Source organism: Filicampus tigris, chromosome 3 (assembly GCF_054856515.1).
Source record: "Filicampus tigris isolate MCC_2025a chromosome 3, RoL_Ftig_1.0, whole genome shotgun sequence".
In the NCBI taxonomy this organism is placed as follows: Eukaryota; Metazoa; Chordata; class Actinopteri; order Syngnathiformes; family Syngnathidae; genus Filicampus; species Filicampus tigris.
This window is the reverse complement of record NC_141219.1, coordinates 30647588-30668684: the sequence shown is the minus strand read 5'-3', so window position 1 is coordinate 30668684 and position 21097 is coordinate 30647588. Positions and strand designations below refer to the sequence as shown.

General features: G+C 42.5%; 1 protein-coding gene across 1 annotated transcript in view; it reads left to right on the top strand.

Annotated features, from left to right (window-relative positions):
- The first annotated feature begins 10730 nt into the window (after positions 1–10730).
- spg21 (SPG21 abhydrolase domain containing, maspardin) overlaps positions 10731–21097 on the top strand; it is a 43096-nt gene continuing 32729 nt past the window's right edge. Inside the window, exons 1-2 of the mRNA XM_086026035.1 lie at positions 10731–10874; positions 19598–19660. Of these exons, the coding sequence (XP_085882161.1) occupies positions 10842–10874; positions 19598–19660 (96 nt within the window). The 5' untranslated portion in view covers positions 10731–10841. The remainder of the gene's footprint in view (positions 10875–19597; positions 19661–21097) is intronic.

Below are 21097 nucleotides of genomic sequence, written 5' to 3'. Positions count from 1 at the left end.
TTCTTCTTCTGTCATATTTTCGGCAGTATAAACGCTACATGGAGTATTACTGCCCTCTAAGATACTATGCTTCAGCTACTAAAAAAAATAATAAATAAATAAATAAATAAAATGCCCCTCGCTTATTACACGCCTCTCAATTTTCCCTAAGCGCAAATCAAAGGCGCTGAAAGGCAGCAATTCAAATAGGAACAAAGATTTAAACAGGATAGAGAGTAAATATGATGTACTCAAGCACAGTATAATATTGCAGCATGTAAAATAATAAATACAAAGCAATATGCGTAAATAAATAAATCGTAATTTGTTACGGTCTATTAATTGGCTACTAAATCATACATTAAAATAAGATTTGGAAAGAAAAGGAGGGTGATAACTAGACTTATTTTGGGGATGTTGTTGTTGTTGTTGTTGTTGTTGTTGTTGTTGTTGTTTTTAAAGTGGTACTAACCTTAAAATAAACGTATTATTTATTTATGTTTGCTTATAAACTGTAGAAACGGGTGTCTACTAATGTTGACTTCATGTCCTGGTCACTATTTTGACATTTTAGTACAAGTAGATGTTTGGTCATGTCATGTCATGTCATGTCATCTTCCAAACCGCTTATCCTATACAGGGTCGCGGGGAGTTGCTGGAGCCTATCCCAGCCGTCAATGGGCGAAGGCAGACTACACCCCGAACTGGTCGCCAGCCAGTCGCAGGGCACACATAGACACTGTCACTGAGCGGGAATCGATCCCACGCTGCCCGCACACAACTCAGGCGTGTGTACCACTACACTATCAGCGGACATTAGATGTTTGGTAAAATCTTGAATTTGGGGCAAAAACCGTCTGTGTAGAGCCATCTTCAGGTTAAACACTGCACTGCATGTGAATTTGGATGTCTGGCCTGTTTTTTTCTTTCTTTTTTTTTATTTGGCTGTCTGGCCTCTAATTGGATTGGCAGAGAACTTCTTTTTTTTTTGACTAGCAGAGAACTGGACTAACTCACTCTGCCTCGGTAACGAGTTGGAATAGTAGCAATTGCGAACAACTTTATATCGATTTTGGATAGTGGCGCTTGTGTCCTTACATTTCGTCATTACCCCCCTACACAAACACACATTAAAAAAGTGTCTGTGCATGACACTGTGGCAGAGAGGCTAACGGCAGAGGTTTCATAATTCATAAACATTATTTAAAGCTCATTAGCTGGCTACGTGAGTGGACTGAGTGTCAACCAAGATAGCATTTAGCTGCTAACACAACCACCATCGGTCAACAGACTCCAGATCCTACCAGGGGACCTCATGAGAATATTTAATATTGCGTTATAACGCAATATGATAGCGTTTTATTGCAAAACTTTTGTGTTATAAGGCAATATGTTTTCAGTTTTTATTGTGTTATTTCGCAATAAAAATAATTATTGCAAAATAAGCAATGTTATTTTAGGAGGTGAACGAAAAACCTCCACTTCCGGGTGGTAGCTTTAAGTGTACAGTGGCGCTGGTATGAGCTTGAAAGACGGTTTGGAGAGATTTTGACGCCCTAGAGATGTCCCTGACAAGGACATACTTCACATGCAAAGGGATAAGGTATGCACTGAATGTTAACGGTTAGTTAACAAAACAAAATTGCTATTCATTTTTTTCCTACGCTCCGTACATAAATTACCCCCGATTACACAAGCAAAACAGGCTGGGCGTGTTTCTGTCAATGGTCAGTAATCCATGGTATTACATCACAAGAGGGCAGACTATGTGATGAAACCTATGATTACGGAGCGACGTAGGCTTATACATTTTGCTCGGTCGCATCAGAAGAATAATTCTGATATCGCAGACGACTTCTCTTGACGTCATCTGTCAGCGACAGCCCTCTTGTGACAAATAAGCACAATACAGTAACAAGCAGTCATACAATAACACTCAACACTATGCCTGTGTGTATAATTTTACTGCAAAGAACGCACATGAAAAAGAAAAAACGGACTCTACAGTGTTGTTGCAGGCAGTTAATAAAGGCAGCTTCGTGGTATCGCAGAAGAGAACAGTGGTCTTTCTTTTTAAAAGAACTCAACACAACACATCAGTCTGTACTTGACCCGGTTAGGGACGATTACAGGGACGGACAATAATACACTTCCGTCCTTGCTTAGTGCGTCCTTTTTAATCAAAAAACTTCTCATCCTCCGTCCTCTGTCCCCAAAATGTCCTGGACGGACGGAGGGACCGGAAACAGGATGACTTGTCAAGTCATGAGATTCAAGTCTAAGTCAAGTCATTTAGATGCTAAGTCCCAAGTAAAGTCAAGTCATTCACATATTTTTGAATATTGTTAAAATAAGAAAGATCTATGCGTGACATATGTATCTATGTATTATGTTATGTAAAACTTACTTTATTCCAAAATGAACATCATATTGTCATTAAAGAAGCCATTATGTCACAACCGAAACGTTTTGGTAGTGACCGTTTCGGTAGTGACGTTTTATGATAGTTGTTGACAATACTCAACAATGCTAGGCACAAAATGGCTACCACAGACAGTTTTGAACATGTGTACGTAGATAGATAACAGTACATTTAGCATTAAAATCAAAAGTGCTCATTTTATTGCCGAAATGAGGTGTTCGGTAGTGACGGTCCTTAAAACCACATGCTGATTTTCAGACTTTGGAGGCCACATAACTTAATAATGCTGCCAACTAATTACTCGCCATGTGGCCGGTGATGAACATGAAGGTAATGTCTCTTACTGGTGAAATTTCTGGGGATGTGGCTAAAACCAAGCCCTGCCTACAGACAAATACTCTTTGCGTTTCGGTAGTGACATGAAAAGTTGGGACAGGAAAAAAATCTACAACATCAATGTAAATCTTTCACCATACATTTAAAAGCAACCAAAATGTTATATTAAGGTAAAGTATTTTAAATTGGCAAAAATCTTCTACCTTTTTTTTTTCAAGAATTGACATATAGGAGTTAGAGATTGGGACAGCCGCCTCCCAATAGGAAGTGACATAGAAAAGATTACTTTTTATACACTCAGTTTAATAGTATCTCAATTAATGCCTTGTGGTAAAATAGATTATAACATTTATTCATTCATTATCCATACCGCTTATCCTCACAAGGGTCGCGGGCGTGCTGGAGCCTATCCCAGCTGTCTTTGGGCAGTAGGCGGGGGACACCCTGAATTGGTTGCCAGCCAATCGCAGGGCACACAGAGACAAACATCCGCACTCACAATCACACCTAGGGGCAATTTAGACAGTCCAATCAACTTACCATGCATGTTTTTGGAATGTGGGAGGAAACCGGAGTACCCGGAGGAAACCCACGCAGGCACGGGGAGAACATGCAAACTCCACACAGGGAGGCCGGAGCAGGGATCAAACCCACGACCTCTGAACTGTGAGGCGGACATGCTAACCAGTCGAACACCGTGCCGCCCTAGATTATAACAAGATATTACTAAATATGCAAGGTCTGAACACTTCATTGTTTTTTTTTTTTATTTTAATTTTCATTGTGGGACAGCAATTTCAACCAACTCGGTAGAATGGCTCATATATACATGTATAAATATATATATATATATATATATACATATATATATATATATATATATATATATATATATATATATACAGTATATGAGGGTATCACACAAATATCCACCTCGCCTCCTTTTTACTTGATTTATAAAAAATATAACCCGAGTGCCAAATTTGTGTGACGCTTTGTAACCAAAGCCGTCGCTGTCTGCAGGCACCCAGAGCTTGATCCATCATGCTACATGTATAGGGACAGACGGTAACAAGAAGGTGCAGGCATGGCAAAAGATCAGATAAGAAATTGGTTCATGTCAAATTTTTTTTTTTTTTTTTACGTTACTTTTACGCTCCAACTTGGAATTTATTGTAAACCAAGTTTGCCATTGCACACAGTCGCACAATCACAGCCACAGGTGATACTAACTCAATGATTGTGTGACTAACAAGCGGGTTTTGTCTTCTGTTGGAAAAAATGTGCTGCAAGAAATGGAAGGGCCTCTGCGACATCTATTTGCTTGGAGGGGAAAGGAGGAACATTGGCAGTAGGGCCATGACGGAAAAAGAGGACGTACTCTGTAGTCCTGTCTTTTCTGGACCTCAAGTTTATCGACCCCTTTGTTACATGACACCAAAGAAGACAAGGTCCCGGAGGTAATAGCAGGGGCATTAAGGACCCAAGAGGGGGTTTGTCTCTCCCTCTCTCTTACACACACACACACTGTAACATGGAGGCGCATGAAATGACTTAAAGGTACACTGTGTAGAAATGAGTACCATCGAGTGGTGAACTAATAGAATGCAGTGACCTAAGTTCGAAGCGCGTGTGCCTCAGAGACCACACTTCGCAAGTCTACCACCAATTTCTTCAGCAGAGGTGCAAGCAAAATATCACAAACGACATCCAGTATTAAGATAAGATTAGAAGGCCTTTATTGATCCCACAGTGGGGAAAATTTCAGCGTTACAGCAGCAAAGATATAGGTCACACAGAGACTGCGGCATAATGTAGCCATTAATGTATAACACTAACAGCAAACATTCAGAATCAAGCCGATGTAAATATACGCAGTAACCATGTGTATATACACACACCATACATCTACATAAAGTAAGAACACTCATTTTAGTCTGTACATAGTACAGAGGGAAAAAAGATAACAGCACTGGATAAAAATTAAAAAAACAGTAGTGGGGAATGTTTATGAGTATTGCACAATATAAGCTCAGGTGCAGGACTGCACGATTGCACTAACGTCCGCCAGTTTGTAGAGACTATCCAATGTTCTTGTTTAACAGTGACAGCAGCAGGCAAGAAGGAGCGGCGGAACCTCTCCTTTGCACAGAGAGGGTATAACAGTCTGTCGCTGAAGGAGCTGTGGAGTGCTGTTAGGGTGCCCTAGAGGGGGTGGGCCGGGTTGTCCAGCATTGATGACAGTTTAGCCATCATCCTCCTGTCCCCCACCGAGTCCAGGGAGCAGCCCAGGACAGCCTCTTCTTGTCCTGAGCCGAGACGCCGCCTGACCAGGAGACCACTCCCTGGAAAATGACCGATGCAACCACAGAGTCATGAAAGTTCCTGAGGAGTGTCCCCTGAACCCCAAAGGCCCTCAGTTTCTTGAGTAGGAAGAGTCTGCTCTGACCCTTCCTATAGAGAGCATCTGTGTTGTCACTCCAGTCCAGTTTATTGTTCAGATGAACACCCAGGTACATGTAAGTTGAGACTCTCAACATCTGTTCCCCGGATATTCACTGGTGCAGATGCAGAGTGTTGGCGCCTGCAGAAATCCACCACCAGCTCTTTGGATTTCCCTGCATTGATCAGGAGGCGGTTCTGCTGGCACGAGTCCACAAAACCCTGAGTAAGTTCTCTGTACTCCCAATAGTTTCCGTCTGTGATGAGGCAGACAATCGCAGAGTCGTCAGAGAACTTCTGCAGGTGACAGGTAGGGGTGTTGAAGTCCGAGGTGTAGCGGGTGAACAGGAAGGGAACCAAGACAGTTCCCTGTGGCGCCCCTGTGCTGCAGAAGAGCACGTCAGACACACAGTCCTGTGTCCTCACATACTGTGGTCTGTTTGTGAGGTAGTCCTGGATCCATGTGGTAAGCCACTCCCGCCCGCTCCATTCCCTCCAGTGATGAAGACAGTGAATTTGTTATACATGCTGTAGTTATAATGTTGAGGAACTACATTCACCAAGTTTGTCTCCTTCGGTTTTCCATAGCAGAAAGATGGTGGAGAAACATGGCAGCCTCCTGTAGGGGAAGTATGTTAAACCTCTTAAGCACAGTGGACAGCTATTTAAAAGTTTCTTTCGCCTATATTAATTAATCTAAAAAAAAATCTTTATACAAGGGTGTTCCAAAAGTCTTGGGCACATTTTGACATTGAATATCTCGGAAACTAATAAGGATATAAAAACGCATCTGCTAAAAATCAGAAAGCTTGTAATCTCAATTTTTACATGGAATGTTCAATGTGAGCACCATTTGTTAGGCTTCAGCGATTAAAAAAATAGCCAAGTGTGCCAGGCACCCCAGAAGTAGTGAAAAACAGGCCAAGAGTTCACAACAGAAATTTTAATGAGAACCTGGATTCATATACTAGTCGAGTGCATGAGTGTCCCGAGTCCAGAGGAGGAGGTTCGAGCCAAGAGAAAGTTAAAGGGGTGGTTCCACTGGAGAGCAGACAAGGAGCCAAGACGAGGCCGGAGACACTGGTTGTAGCAAGGAGGAAGTCTAGGGGTGAGAGGGTAGGAAATCGTTAATAGTTGATCAAGTATTACGAGGTCTGCAGGAATAACAAAGTTAAAGAGCATAAACTTGAGATTCAAGCTTGAGACAGCTTCAAACTAACCACAATGGTCAATGTTCAAGTACTGGTTGCGTGTCCTCCGCTGGCTTTTGAAGGCAGCCGTCTTGATTGAAGACGGTTGCAGCTGGGTTGATTAGAATTCTCCCCACCTGTGCTGGCTGAAGCTGAAGCCTGGCTCAGCGATGAGGAGGAGGGGAAGGAATCCTTGCCGTGGCGTGGCATAACACCATTGATCACACGATACACATCAAACCGATAGTCAAATTCTTGCCAAACGTGTCCCAGCATTGCATTGTCAATGGTTGCAAGAGCTTCTGTTATTCGTGCCTTCAGCTCATCCACATCTCTTGGAATAGGGGGCACAAAGACCAACCCTTTCACAAATCCCCACAAAAAGAAATCGCATGGTGTAAGATCTGGAGATCTGGGTGGCCAGGACATGAGATCGTGATCATTCTGCCCAGACCATCCAATCCATCTGTCTGGCAGTGTTGTGTTAAGAAACTGTCTAACCCTGAGGCTCCAGGGTAAAATAACCCATCCGTTATGAATTTACCATGCCATCTCACTATGGACTTCCTCTCTGGTGGTTCCTTTCCGAATTTATGGAAATATGGAAGTTTGAATACATAGAAGGCCGTGGGTCGGCCTTCTTTTATGTATTCAAACTTCCATAATTCAGTGCCAGTAGCACTTAAAAAGATTCTGAAAGTTGAGGAGAAAAATACAAAGTGTTATCTTCAAAAAGAGACCAAAACTATGCCGATACTCCAAATGGTTCAAGTACAGCATCAAATTTACTTTGGTGCACCTTTCGTTCAGGTAAAACTGCCAGGTGGAATGGCAAAGGGTTAATGAGTCTGAAAATAAATAAGAAAATCAATAGCCTTACGAAAAATTTAATGTAATTAGCTTTAAAATGGCACAACTTTTATCTTACTACCATTCATAGTTATGGGACCTCAAATGTACCCAAGACTTTTGGAACACCCTGTATTATAAATCATATCATCAAATCATAATACATGCATGAAAGGGTTAAATTGATTTTGAAATCTTTTTTGCATATTATTGAAATTAAAGGGATCATCCAGCCGGGTTGGTCCAATTTTCAATAACAAGCTAAATTTTTATTTATTTATTTATTTTTTATCAGGAACATTATATTAGCTTGCATTTTCAATTTTATCAGTTTGTTTTGTTGAAAATCAATACAAAACTAACAACCTTAAAAACGCCCCCAAGAAACTTTCCCTACTTCCATGTCTTGGTGGGAGTCACGCCAGGGACCGATGACAATTGTCAATTCAAAGTCATTGCAAATACGCCGCTAAAACTGCCAGAATAACGGGGATCAATCGGCCCTGAAATGTATGTGGACATCTCTACTTAGGCCCACTTCAACCTTGATTAGCCTTGCTTACGTGCAGATTATGTCATGTCTTGTCTGTTTCAAGGTCCAACTTTGAAGAGGCTCGCTATCTGACAGTGACGCATCCGAAACGGCCCCAAAAAGCACAAAACATCCATGTCTGGCTGCTGGCTGCTTCTTGACACTTCACAAAACTTTAGTGTAGCTAATGTCCAAAAACTACAAACAGTCGCCACGAGGTTCGTGCACGCATTCCGACTCAGTGTGTGTATGTGAGTGTGTAAGTGAAGAAGCCACCGACACTGTATTTTTGACTTTGTGGAGGTGATCATATGAGCTCACGGTTGATCCAAAATGTTGTCCAGAACGCTTTTATGTGTTCACAGGTTGAAGTGGACAAGCATAGTAATGTGCATTTGAATTTTGGTGGCGATTGATCAGTTTCAGACATCAAAACGTGACAAACGAAGCAGTATTACGATGCTTGCCTCCCCACTGTGCCGTAGACAGCTGAGACAAACCAATTTGTTGTAAATCTCATCCCAAAAAAGCCCTTAAAATCACTACAGATTCTTTTAGGGGGGCGAATTGTGCAGATGTAATTTTTACATACAGACCTATTACATAAGTGCCAATGTTCAGCCTGTCCAAGTGTCCCTTTAATAGTGGGGTTTTGAAATAATGAACATTGGAAAATCAACACATTTTTACACACTGTCGATTTAATTTGATAACTGATAAACAGAGGTAGGAAGTAACGAGTTACATTTACTCCGTTACATTTACTTGAGTAAGTTTTGGGAAATTTTGTACTTCTACGAGTAGTTTTAAATCACTATACTTTTTACTTTTACCTGAGTAGATTTGTGAAAAAGAAACTGTACTCTTACTCCACTACATTAGGCTACCTAAATCCCCTCTCTTTCTCTCAGAGAAAGACGCATTTATTTTGTCAGAGACCTGCGCCAGGCTCTACCATGTGACTGTGTTTCACCAATCAAACGTAGCAGTATGGCCGTATAGCCCTGCAGGCTCGTCACCTAATCATATTCAACTTCAGCTGCCGGAAAGAGTTGTTTTCGGATGAAACGATCGAAAATGTCACGCAGCAATGCCGACTATGCAGACACAGTACTTGAATTTACCTTAAGATTATTTTAAGCTATTCTTTAATTAAATGTAATTCATTTTATTGATTGGATGGACTTTAATTTGCCTGAAGATGATTATTTTGTATTTTCGTCTGATTGAATGGTTGTTTTTAAGAAAATAAAAAATAAATGAGACGTTGCTACAGTTACTCAGCACTTGAGTAGTGTTTTCACCAAGTACTTTTTTACTTTTACTCAAGTAATTATTTGGATGACTACTTTTTACTTCTACTTGAGTCATATTATTCTGAAGTAAAAGTACTTTTACTCGAGTACAATTTTTGGCTGCTCTACCCACCTCTGCTGATAAAGCAGAGGCATGACCCTTGAAGCGTTTGATGGGGAATTAGTGCCCCCTTGCGGATGCACCCCTCTAATCGTACCTGGAGAGCTGCACACTTAAATTCCAGTCCAATAAGTAGCAGTAATGCGGTTAAACCCTGGTTTCAACTGCCATTCAACTCAAAGAAGAAAAAGAAGATGCAAATGACAATGTGTCCCAATACCCACACTTCCACCCTACGCTGAAGTACACGATAGATTCGAGGGCACAGTTTACAAGTGTACAAAAATTGCAGAATTGTGACATTTCGTGTGACATCATCGAATTATGCCCTGCGTCAGCGATCTTGGCGGCACGGGTTGTTGTTTTGGTAATTATGCAGTTTAAAATTAGATAAAAACTTAAGTAAAGTAAAACTCGGGCTCTGTCTTCCAGTCGATGGGAGCTATGTCTCCATTATTTGGACTATTTGCGGCTCCTGCACGATATGCGGTGCATGTGCAGAAGGTTGCTAAGTAGGGCAGCTAAACTAGGACAAAATCGGTCGCGGTTTAACGGTGACTTTGCAACATCGTTTGAAATTACACATACGCCTATGATAAACATTGTAATAATATGATATTTACATTTGAACTGACATGTTTTCGGCACAGGTGCAGGAATTCTACCGAATGTCATCAGTTTCCCGATATTTTGGCCAAATCCGCAATGAATTGTAGTTATGCTACAGCCTCGGGGCCATGGATGCGGGCTCAGCCAAAGTGGAGAGAAAGAACAAGGGCGCAAATGGGGTGGGGTGACAGAGCACTTCGCACTCTACACACTCGTACCCTCGGCGGGAACACGGAAATGAGCCTCAAATGAGGAACATAAGGGCGCAAGTGTGGGTATCGGGATTAGGCCTGTTTGCGGAAGCCATGGCGATAGGAGTTGAAGAGAATGGAGTCCTTAAAGATACATTGTCAGTGATGTCACAATTTGAAGATGTGCTACCACAAACATTGCAACTTGGTTACATAAACTATGGTGTGAAGGAATGCATAACCAAACTTATAAGGTGTTTTTGTGTCATCGATTGGGTCATAATGCTAAAGAATGCAGTGTGAGGTTAAGGTGTGCCAGGTGTGGAGGATAGCATGAGTATGGGAAGTATGGATTTGGTGCTGTAATAAATTGTTGTAGCTTGTCGTTTTGGAGGCGCTCATAATGCTGCATATGATGGGTGTGTCGTTCAGAAGAGAATTTCGATAAAAGACAAGGTCTCGTATGCTGAAGCGGTCAAAGGAGTGGGAATAGAATCAGTGGCAGATGGACAGGACTCACTCTGTGATAGGCCGGTACAAAATGTATGTTAGCATAAGTGTGTGGTGGATGAAAATCCAATGGTGGAGAGGAAGAACATTTTTCTGCCTTTTATTTGTCACATAATCAATGTTGCAGTACATATGAAGAAGAAAAGTGATAAGGACGATAGTGGAGTTAGAGGGGATCAAATACATTTGCTGTTAGGGTTCTATCCTCCCCCTTTTTTGGGGGGTGGATTACAGTAGGTGGCGGTAATGCGCTTTGTCTGCCAACCGTCATAAAAATCACGAGAAGAAGAAGTAGAAGAAGGACGCTATGGCGGAAGCTGGCAACTTCAAGTCATGTGACGAAGTGGGCGACTAAACTGTTTGAAATGGACGCGTTAGCGAACGCACGCAACCAAACGGTAAACCAACCACGCTCTATACCCTTGTAATTTGCTGCATGTAACATTTGGTCACAAGTGAATTCCTTAAATAGGTAACGTTGGTGTAGTGATACCATAAGCTAGCCAAAAACGTGACGTCTATAAGTCGCATATTTTTCGTATCATTCGCCAAATCATAAGTGTGTAACAAAATTTTACATCAAGAAATAACATTATGATTTTGAATTTTAGTATTATTGAGTGAGAACATAACTGCATCATGAACAGGATTAACTAAAGAGAGCATGGCGTATTTTACACATCTCAACAAATGAAGTAAAAAAAAAAAGTTTAAATAAATACACATTGCAATTACGCCTTATTGTCCTCACTCTTCATTTCAATAATTATTGGTAGAGATGTTCAAACAGTTTCCACAGGAGTTGCGTGCAGAAAAAAATAAAGGCGTAGGACAACTTTGACATTCTTCATCTTTAGTTTATGAACCACAATAAAACCAACCAATCTGTACTTTTAAAGAGCTGAGCAGTAGTGATGGATGGATGAGGACTTGTGAAGCGTTGTGGCACATTGGGCAAACTGTATTGACTGTGTTGGCACTGTGTCAGGATTGTGCTCTGTTGCTCAGAAGGTTACCTTCTGGGTCTTACATCATTGCATTGCAGGCAACCTATGTTATGTTTGTATTATGTTATTTTCTATTATTTCTATTTTAATCTAAGTTTAAAATATATTTGAAATATACATTCAATAAATGATGTGGACATATTAGAGGGGAGACCTGTCACCAAGGGCAGGCCATAGGGGGTCGTGCCCTCCCACCAAGCTGCTTGTGCCCCCCTATTTGAAGCTTGAGTTTCAGAAAGGATTAAAAAAAATAATAATACAGCTTTTATTTTAGTTTATCATTGTAGAAAAAACTACAAAGTCCTAAAATGTGAATCTTTACTATGGTTACTAATCTGCATACTTTGTGTAACGTTCTTGTGTGAAAAGTGAGTTCACGTGACTTAGGCATGCAAGGTTTCACATGTGGCTTGAGGACTAGAAATGGAGTGTGTGCCAAAGTATGGAGTCTGGCGCTAGCGTGCGTACGGTGTAGTGAGTTCATTTAGCAGTGTGCGTTGATTTCCAGTAAATTGTGTCATTTTTATGTGCCTGGAAACTCATTGTTAGAACTGGCTATAATCTGTTCCACAAAAATGTTTTATTAAGAGTGTTTTGTGCAAAGTTTTCCATGTACCCACGTTACCTCGTAGGGATTGTTAAATTGTTGTAACGCTGTGAATTCAAATATTGGAAGTGGCACCAATTCCGTGTCACAATAAAACCACAAACCGAAAGTTCTGCTCAAATGTTGCTATCTTAACCACACTTTGTTTAATATGGCTTGTTGAAGTGAAATGAAAGAATCTTAATCTTTGTGGTGTACACACGTTTATTGGCCTTTTATATGTCTTTCTTTAAGTAAGATGCATAAACACATCCATACCCAAAAATCCATAGCTCACAATAGTGTATCAATGTTGTATGAAGATAGAAGTGAATTGGATGCGAGAAAACTGGAGAAGAGCAAGGAAAGACAAACACTTGTCCTGTGTTTGTATTGGGAATCATTTTGAGTTGGCCTTAAGTGGCACTTGGGTGTGTAGACGGCTCATTTACCTGAATAAGTAGCAGAACTCCCCTACAATCATAGTTTTCTATTTTTGGGTTAAGAAATACTCAGACAGTCAAAATATAAAGAAACAATGGCGATTTGTTTGATTGATAGGAATCTATTGTGCAACAGCTGCAAAATAGTTTTGAAGCATGGATGTGTGTTTACACTGTTGAATTCAAGCAACACGTGCACGTATGCATGCAGTTGTTTGTACTGTAGGTTAATAATAATTGGCCCCCATGCATTTCATGTGCCCCACTAAAGACTGAGGTCCGGTGACGGGTCTTTTAGAGGGTGACACGGGAGTGGATTTTCACTCCCCTCCTAAACACACTCTCATAGGGAAAAAAATCCCATCCCGTCCCAGTGCAGACCACATTAAATTAAATAACTAAATAAATAATAATACTGTCTCACCCTATCCTGGTGAAAAGACTCTCACTACCATCCTGCTCCCGTTCAGAATGACTGCCACTTCCATAACGCTCCCATTTTGGAGATCAGCTACATTGGCTGATCTAAAATGGCTGCCCATCTGTCCGAGGTTTTTTTTTCCCCTACTGGATAATCCCACTGTCATCTGCTCCCGTGAACTTTTTATCCTGCATTGTCCCAATCCTGTGAGTAAAGTTAAAGTTGGCTCCCATCCAGTGTGAATCCTGCGGGATTCTCCAAAAAGTGTCACCCTCAAGTGTCATGTGTAAATGTGAAAATCAGAGTGAAAGTGTTGTGATTGTAAACTTAAATTGCTTAAATCTTTGAGGAACAGGGTCCTTAATTTTTTTTTTCTATGCACATTTTTACTTAACTTTTCGACAGTGTTTTGTCAGTAAATTGATTATTTTTTTCAGCAATTCCTCTAAATACTAAAGTGATTAAATATATCAACTACTTATCTAAACATTTTCTCTGCAAACCTTTGTGTTTGGCGCAGGTATGATTATCAATTTAGCATCATGCACCTCACTCGGGGATCGAACCCACACCGTCAACTTGCCACCGCCTCAGATACGCAGCTTACTGACCATTGAGTTAAATGTCCCGCAACCATTGTTGATGCAACCTGCACAATGTAAAAGGCACAGAAAGTGGAACTAACAAGGAAAAATATATCTTATTTGCTGATATGAAATCAAAATAGTCCCACGAGTTTGAATCCTTTCTTCTTCTTATGTGATCCCTATCACAACTGACTTGGAGGGAATAATTGAGCTTCAAAAGATGGGTGATGGCAGACACGCACCCCGCTGACAGATGCTCTTCCAAATAAAGTTCGGCACCTCAGAAACAGGTAGCGTTTGAGCGATCCAACGCTTTATCGATCACGTAACTTTTTCTCCAAGTGATATGCGCATCGTCAAGGAAGCTTTGCTCTTAACTCAACGCATTCGCCGACGTGAATAATGCATCATATCACTGAGCCATTACCATTTAAAAAATGCTCTTGATTTATTAAAAAATAAAATCCATGACTGAAGACGAAAATCCAATCTTTGCTGTCGGTGCGCTCCTTTTTATTGAACAGGCCTGCTCACAGTCGCTCATAACAAACAAAATTATGTGAGTCATGTGGGACCTCTCGGTGGGCAAACCAAGCGGCCCTTTTGACTGAAAATGCCGTGCACTGACTGAATATGTAAACGTGCATTGAGCTCAAAGTAAACAAGGCATCAATAATGTGGGATTTCTTCAATGTTTTTGAGGAAAACATTTTGCATTCTATTTGCACCAACTGTTCTGCAAAAATTCCACAAGGAAGGGAAAAATTCAACGAACTTAAACACAACAAATCTCATTAGCCACTTAACTTATTCACTGCTAAACATTTTCAGACCCTCTTTTAACTACTTCCGGGAGGCTAGCCTGATGCTATTCACGCAGTCGTGGCTAACAGCGCTAGCGCCGGACGCGGTCGTAGAATTGGACGGCTTCCAAATCCTGCGGACAGGACGCTGGAGAGTTGGAAGAGAAAAGGAGGAGGGCTGGCTGTATTTTTGAAACGATAGGTGGTGTAACCTGGGCACATCACCCCTGATATGGGGAAATACAGGGCTGCCCAATATGAACTGAGAGCTGCCATAAGGAAAGCCAAATCTAAGTATACACACGATTTGGAACAGCAGATTGCCATAAATGACACCAAGACTGTTTGGAGGAAAATCAAATACATGACAAACTATAAACCAAGCTCTGCCCCCATCATGGACACTGACAAAGACCTACCAGATCAGCTGAACACCTTTTATGGGAGGTTCGAACAGCTGCCCGGTCCCATCTATTCCCGTACACTGCCCCCCCCCCCCCCCCCACCGCCAGCCCGTCCATTCTTAATCCAGGAGGAGGCGGTGAGAGTGTGTTTTATTAAAACAAAAAAGGGGAAAGCTGCCGGCCCTGATGGTGTCAACCCAGCAGTACTGAAATACTGTGCATACAAACTGGCCCCAATTTTCACCCATATCTTCAACAGCTCCCTCACTCAATGTACAGTTTCCACTTGCTTTAAGGACTCCATCATCATCCCAGTCCCCAAAAACAATAAAATAACATGTCTCAATGATTACAGACCCATTGCTCTCACATTAGTTATCATGAACCCTTTGAACGGATCAAACTCTCACACCTAAAAGGACTCACCAACGGGCAAACAGGTCCATGGAGGATGCAGTCAACATGGCTTTTCACAGGATCCTGCAACACCTGGAGACCCCGTGGACCTATACCCGGGTGCTCTTCATGGACTTTAGCTCCGCCTTCAGCACCATTGACCCTCTGAACCTCTTCAATAAACTTATGGACATGGACATCAACATCTCCTTGTGCCACTGGATCAGGAGCTTCCTCTCAGAAAGGACACAGCGAGTCAGGATGAATGGCCTCTCATCCTGACCTCTGACCCTCAGCACCGGCGCCCCGCAGGGGCGTGTCCTGTCACCCTGGTTGTTCTCACTATACACAAACACACTCACATCATCACACAGTTCCGTCTCAATCTTCAAGTATGCAGATGACACCACAATAATTGGACTCATCACCAACATTAACAAAAAACCGGGAGCAGGTGGAACAAGCAGTCACTTGGTGCCAGAACAACAACCTGAAGTCAATCCATCAAAAACAAAAGAATTAATTATCGACTTCTCACGCTCACAGACACCTAAAACACACATATCCATCAGCTCAGACACAATAACCACCACAGAGTCTTTCAAATTTCTGGGAACACATATCACTAACTCACTGAAATTCAAACAGCATTCTGAGGAAACATAAAAAGGCCAACAAGAGACTGTTTTTCCTCAGCCAACTTAAGAAATTCCACATTTGGCAAAATCTCCTTCAGTTCTACACAGCCATAATTGAAAGTTTCCTCACCTCAGCAATAATAGTCTGGTATGGTAATTTGGACAGTCACTCTCGGTCTAAACTTCAAGGCATCATCAACAAATCCTCCAAAATTATTGGTCACACACTCTCATCCATAGACACTCTGTACCGAAGACCAATCACACAGCGAGCAGTAAGAATCATTTCAGATCACACACACCCCGCTCACCACCTGTTCACACAGCTGCCCTCAGGGAGACGCTACAGGTCAACAAAGACCAGTACAGTACAGTAAGAACAGTTTTTTCCCAACAGCCATAAGGACTTTAAATCCATCGTCGTCTTGATGTAACCTGTACACTAATATGAATGTGACTATTCTTGATGTTTTTGGTGTTGATGATGGAACTGACACAGGAGAAATGTGAGCCTTACTGCTGTACTGAAAATAAATTCCACCAACTCTGTTGTGTGGCCATTAACAAATGATTCTGATTCTGATTCTGATTCTGATCCCGATTAACCCATTAAGGCCTAAAGCGCCTTTCTCAACAGCTCCCCAAAACCTAAGGTCGCCTTTGGAATTACCCATGAAAACCTGAAGTTCTCCCAGAAATTCAACACTTACAAAATTATTAATATCTCAGCCCCTGTAGCAGACAGAAACATAATTCCAGAATAATTAAAGAGTTTAGACATGTGGCTTTCACAGGCTATAAACACAGCACCCACACAGGCAGAATTTATTATTATTTACTGTTTCGATCGAAGATATAAAAATAATGTGTCAGTGCAAGAGAAGCACTAGTTTAATAAAAAAAAAAATAGAGTGGTAATTACCATCCTCTATTATGTTACAAAGACGTCAAAATTGTAATTGTCTACAAACCATATATCACGTTCGACTGGTTCCACTGGTCGTGCACGTCGTCTATATATCACTGCCGTTACTTACTTTAATCAGAGCTCCCGGCGAACGATGGTGTCCGCCATTAGCCTACCTATGGCTCGAAAAAATTCCACGACGTCCTCCGTGGTCTCGCGACACCGTCACGTGTATATTCTGATGCATTAAGTTGGCTAAGAGACGTAGAATTGGATTAAAAAAGGACAGTGACGTATCCGCTCCCCCGGTTTGAAAGGTAGGAAGACGCAACAGCACTCCCGGCTCTAGTGGTAGAAACGCGGTTATGCGCTCCTGGGCTTAATGGGTTGAGGAGCAGCTCTGCGGTAAGGACATTGAGCTGTTAGCTGTTGGCATGAGACCGTACTACATCCCGCGTGAGTGTAGTCATGTGATCGCGGTGACAGTGTACGTCCCCCCCGCTGCCAACAGTGATACAGCCTGTGATGTCTTGACTACAGCTGTGAGCAGGCTATAAACACAGCACCCAAACACCCTGCTCCTTATCTCTGGTGACTTCAACCATGCCTCTCCTTCCTCCTCTCTGCCTTCATTCACACAGTCTGTCACCTGCCACACCAGAGACAATAAAATATTGGACCTCTTCTATGCCAACACCAAGGAGGCATACACATCACTGCCCCTGCCCCCACTGGGCAAAGCTGATCACAACCTGGTGGCTCTCCAGCCTGTGTACAAACCCGTGGTCCGCAGGCAGCCAGCTGTGACCCGCACGGTTCAGAGATGGTCTAGAGAGGCCGAGGAAGCCTTAAAGGCCTGTTTCAGCACAACTGTGTGGGAAGTATTCAGCGATCCCCACAGACTCCAGCTCCCAGCTACACCAGACAGCCACCACTCCCTCTTGCCCAGCCTTGGCCTTCACAACATCTCAAGAAAAGAACCAGCTGAAGATGAAGGCTTGGAAGGCAGTGGGTCCAGATGGCATCAGCCCCCTGCTCCTCAAATCCTGCGCAGACCAGCTGTGTGGAATTGTCCAGCACATGTTCAACCTGAGACTGAAGCTCTGCAGAGTCCCCCAGCAGTGGAAAACATCCTGCTCAACAGCTTCAGACCAGTGGCGCTGACGTCTCACCTGATGAAGACCCTGGAGAGACTGGTCCTCGTCCACCTGCGCCCCCTGGTGAGCTCCTCAATCGACCCACTACAGTTCGCATACCAGCCTGGTTGTCAGCGTGGATGATGCTATCATCTACCTCCTCCACACTCCACTCTCCCACCTGGAAAAGGCGGGGAGCACTGTGAGGATCATGTTCTTTGACTTCTCCAGTGCTTTCAACACCGTCCAGCCCACCCTATTGGGAGACAAGCTGCAGCGAGTGGGAGTGGCCCACCACCTCACCACATGGATCCAGGACTACCTCACAAACCGGCCACAGTATGTGAGGACACAGGACTGTATGTCTGACGTGCTCCTCTGCAGCACTGGGGTGCCGCATTGAACTCTCTTGGCTCCCTTCCTGTTCACCCTCTACACATCGGACTTCATCTACAACACCCCTCTACCTGTCACCTGCAGAAGTTCTCTGACGACTCTGCGATTGTCAGCCTCATCACAGACGGAGACGATCGGGAGTACAGAGAACTTACTCAGGCTTTTGTGGACCTGTGCCTCCTAATCAATGCGGGGAAATCCAAAGAGATGGTGGTGGATTTCTGCAGGCGCCAACACTCTGCACCTACACCAATGAATATCCGGGGAACAGATGTTGAGAGAGTCTCAACTTACAAGTACCTGGGTGTTCATCTGAACAATAAACTGGACTGGAGCGACAACACAGACGCTCTCTATAGGAAGGGTCAGAGCAGACTCTTCCTACTCAGGAGACTGAGGTCCTTTGGGGTTCAGGGGACACTCCTCAGGAACTTTTATGACTCTGTGATTGCATTGGTCATTGTCCAGGGAGTGGTCTCCTGGGCAGGCGGCATCTCGGCCCGGGACAAGAAGAGGCTGGACAAACTGGTCAAGAGGGCCGGCTCTGTCCTGGGCTGCTCCCTGGACTCTGTGGACTCGGTGGGGGACAGGAGGATGTTGACCAAGCTGTCACCAATGCTGGACAACCCGGACCACCCCCTCCAGGGCACCCTAACAGCACTCCACAGCTCCTTCAGTGACAGACTGTTACACCCTCGCTGTGCAAAGGAGAGATTCCGCCGCTCCTTCTTGCCTGCTGCTGTCAGACTCTTTAACAAGAGCATTGGGTAGTCTCTACAAACTGGCGGACGTTAGTGCAATCGTGCAGTCCTGCACCTGAGCTTATATTGTGCAATACTCAACATTCCCCACTACTGTATTTTTATTTTTATCCAATGCTGTTCCTTATATTTCACTGCAGCACTGTCACTTACAGTATTTTTTCCTCTGTACTATTTACAGGCTAAAATGAGTGTTTCTTCATACTTTATATGTAGATGTATATACACATGGTTACTGTGTATATTTACATAGGTTTGATTCTGAATGTTTGCTGTTAATGTTATACATTAACGACCACAGTATGCCGCCGTCTCTGTGTGACCTATATCTTTGCTGCTGTAACGCTGAAAAATTTCCCACTGCGGGATCAGTAAAGGCCTTCTTATCTTATCTTATCTTATTGAATGGCTGGACTGTGAAAAGACAAGTAAATTTGTCAATGGCAGTGAATGAGTTAAAACATTGTCATTGCATGGGTAAAAAAAGAGCATCAAACAACCACCTTACCACAATCTTATTTGAGGACAACTGCAATTTTTTTACATGCACCCCTGGGTATAATTGTCATTTTTCTTTAACGGTTTGCAATTAGTAGCTTCAAGTTTTCATTTCTTTCTTCTGAATGTGTTCAACAGATGGAAGAAATCAAAGATTCTCCAGATTATAACTGGTTCAGAAGCACAGTTCCCCTGAAAAGAGTAAGTATACACTGTGTTCCAAAATCTTATGCCTCTATCATTGATTAACCAAACATTGAAGTTCAATGTTGCTGGGGAAGTTTTCTCAATTATTGTTTTTATTCTGCTTGATTATCAATCTCATAACTGTTCCTAGTTAAAGTAAAGTTATTCAAGGAAGATAATCCACAATACTAAGCAGGTCACAATTATCATGCATAATGGGGGGAAAGTTGAGCTGAAAAAAATGTGGAATAGTCCATCACCTTGCAAAATTGTTTGACTTCAAGAAAATCATTGTCTCTTGGTTGTCCATCAATCCAATGATGGCGGTTCTTCATGAGTTCAGTCCTCTTTGTGCGTTTGCACACAGACGGCTGTTGAGACCAGTCCTCGAATTTCAAACATGGGCACAAGTTAAAGGGACACTTGCTTCAGGATGGCCATGTTTTTCACTAACACACAGGTGTCAAAGGCAATTATACATCTATGAGTTCGGCCCTCCGAGGGACACCAAAACTATGATGTGGCCCGCCACAAAATTGAGTTTGACACCCCTACATGAACAAGTTCAGTTTATATATTTTTTTGATCAGGAAAATGAAAAGAGTCGTCATTTTCGATTATATCCAATCATTTTGGAGAAATTAAGAAATGAGTTACAGCCTGAATAGCGCCCCTTTTCATTCTCTCCATGTCTGGGTGGGAGTCACGATGGGAACCGATCACGGTTTGTCTATTGGAAATCATTGTACATAACTTGTTTATAACGTCCACAAATGCCGATCAATTGGCACCAACATTTATTTGGACATCCCTACTTATGACCACCTCAACATATCACAAGGATCAGCCTCTCTATGGCTGACTTGTATGAGAATGAGGAAATGTGAAAGTGAGCAAATAAAGGTGGAGCATAGAGGCTGGGAGGACGTGCACACTCGCAGACTGCTTCATTTGGAATGATTTCAATCCGAATGGCAAAAGAGTCTCCATGTAAACCTGGCCTTTGACTACGTTTACATGCAGCCAATAAACCTTTTAAAACACGAATATTTGCAGTATTCGGGTTTTTAAAAGCCATGTAAACGCGCTTAATAACCCGAAGATCGGCATATTCGGGTTTTTAAAATTCAGAATTTCATGGCTAGGTTACTCCTTTTCTAACCCGAATATGTGCGCATGTATACATCAATCGGAATATCCCAATTGCAAGGGACACTCTGCACATGCTCAACCGAAAGGAATCTTGGTATTTGTAGTACAGAAAGTGCTTGCATCGAATCTTGGTCTTTGTGGTACAGGAAATGCTTGAGTGTGCGGCATCCTCGCCGTAGCAAGCCTAACTTGAATACAATTATTCCTTTACAGCATTTTCAAAGTACTTTCTGTCTGTACGGCAAAAATGACACAGTGTGTGTATATAGACACATACAGTATACCCATGTCAAGTCAAGT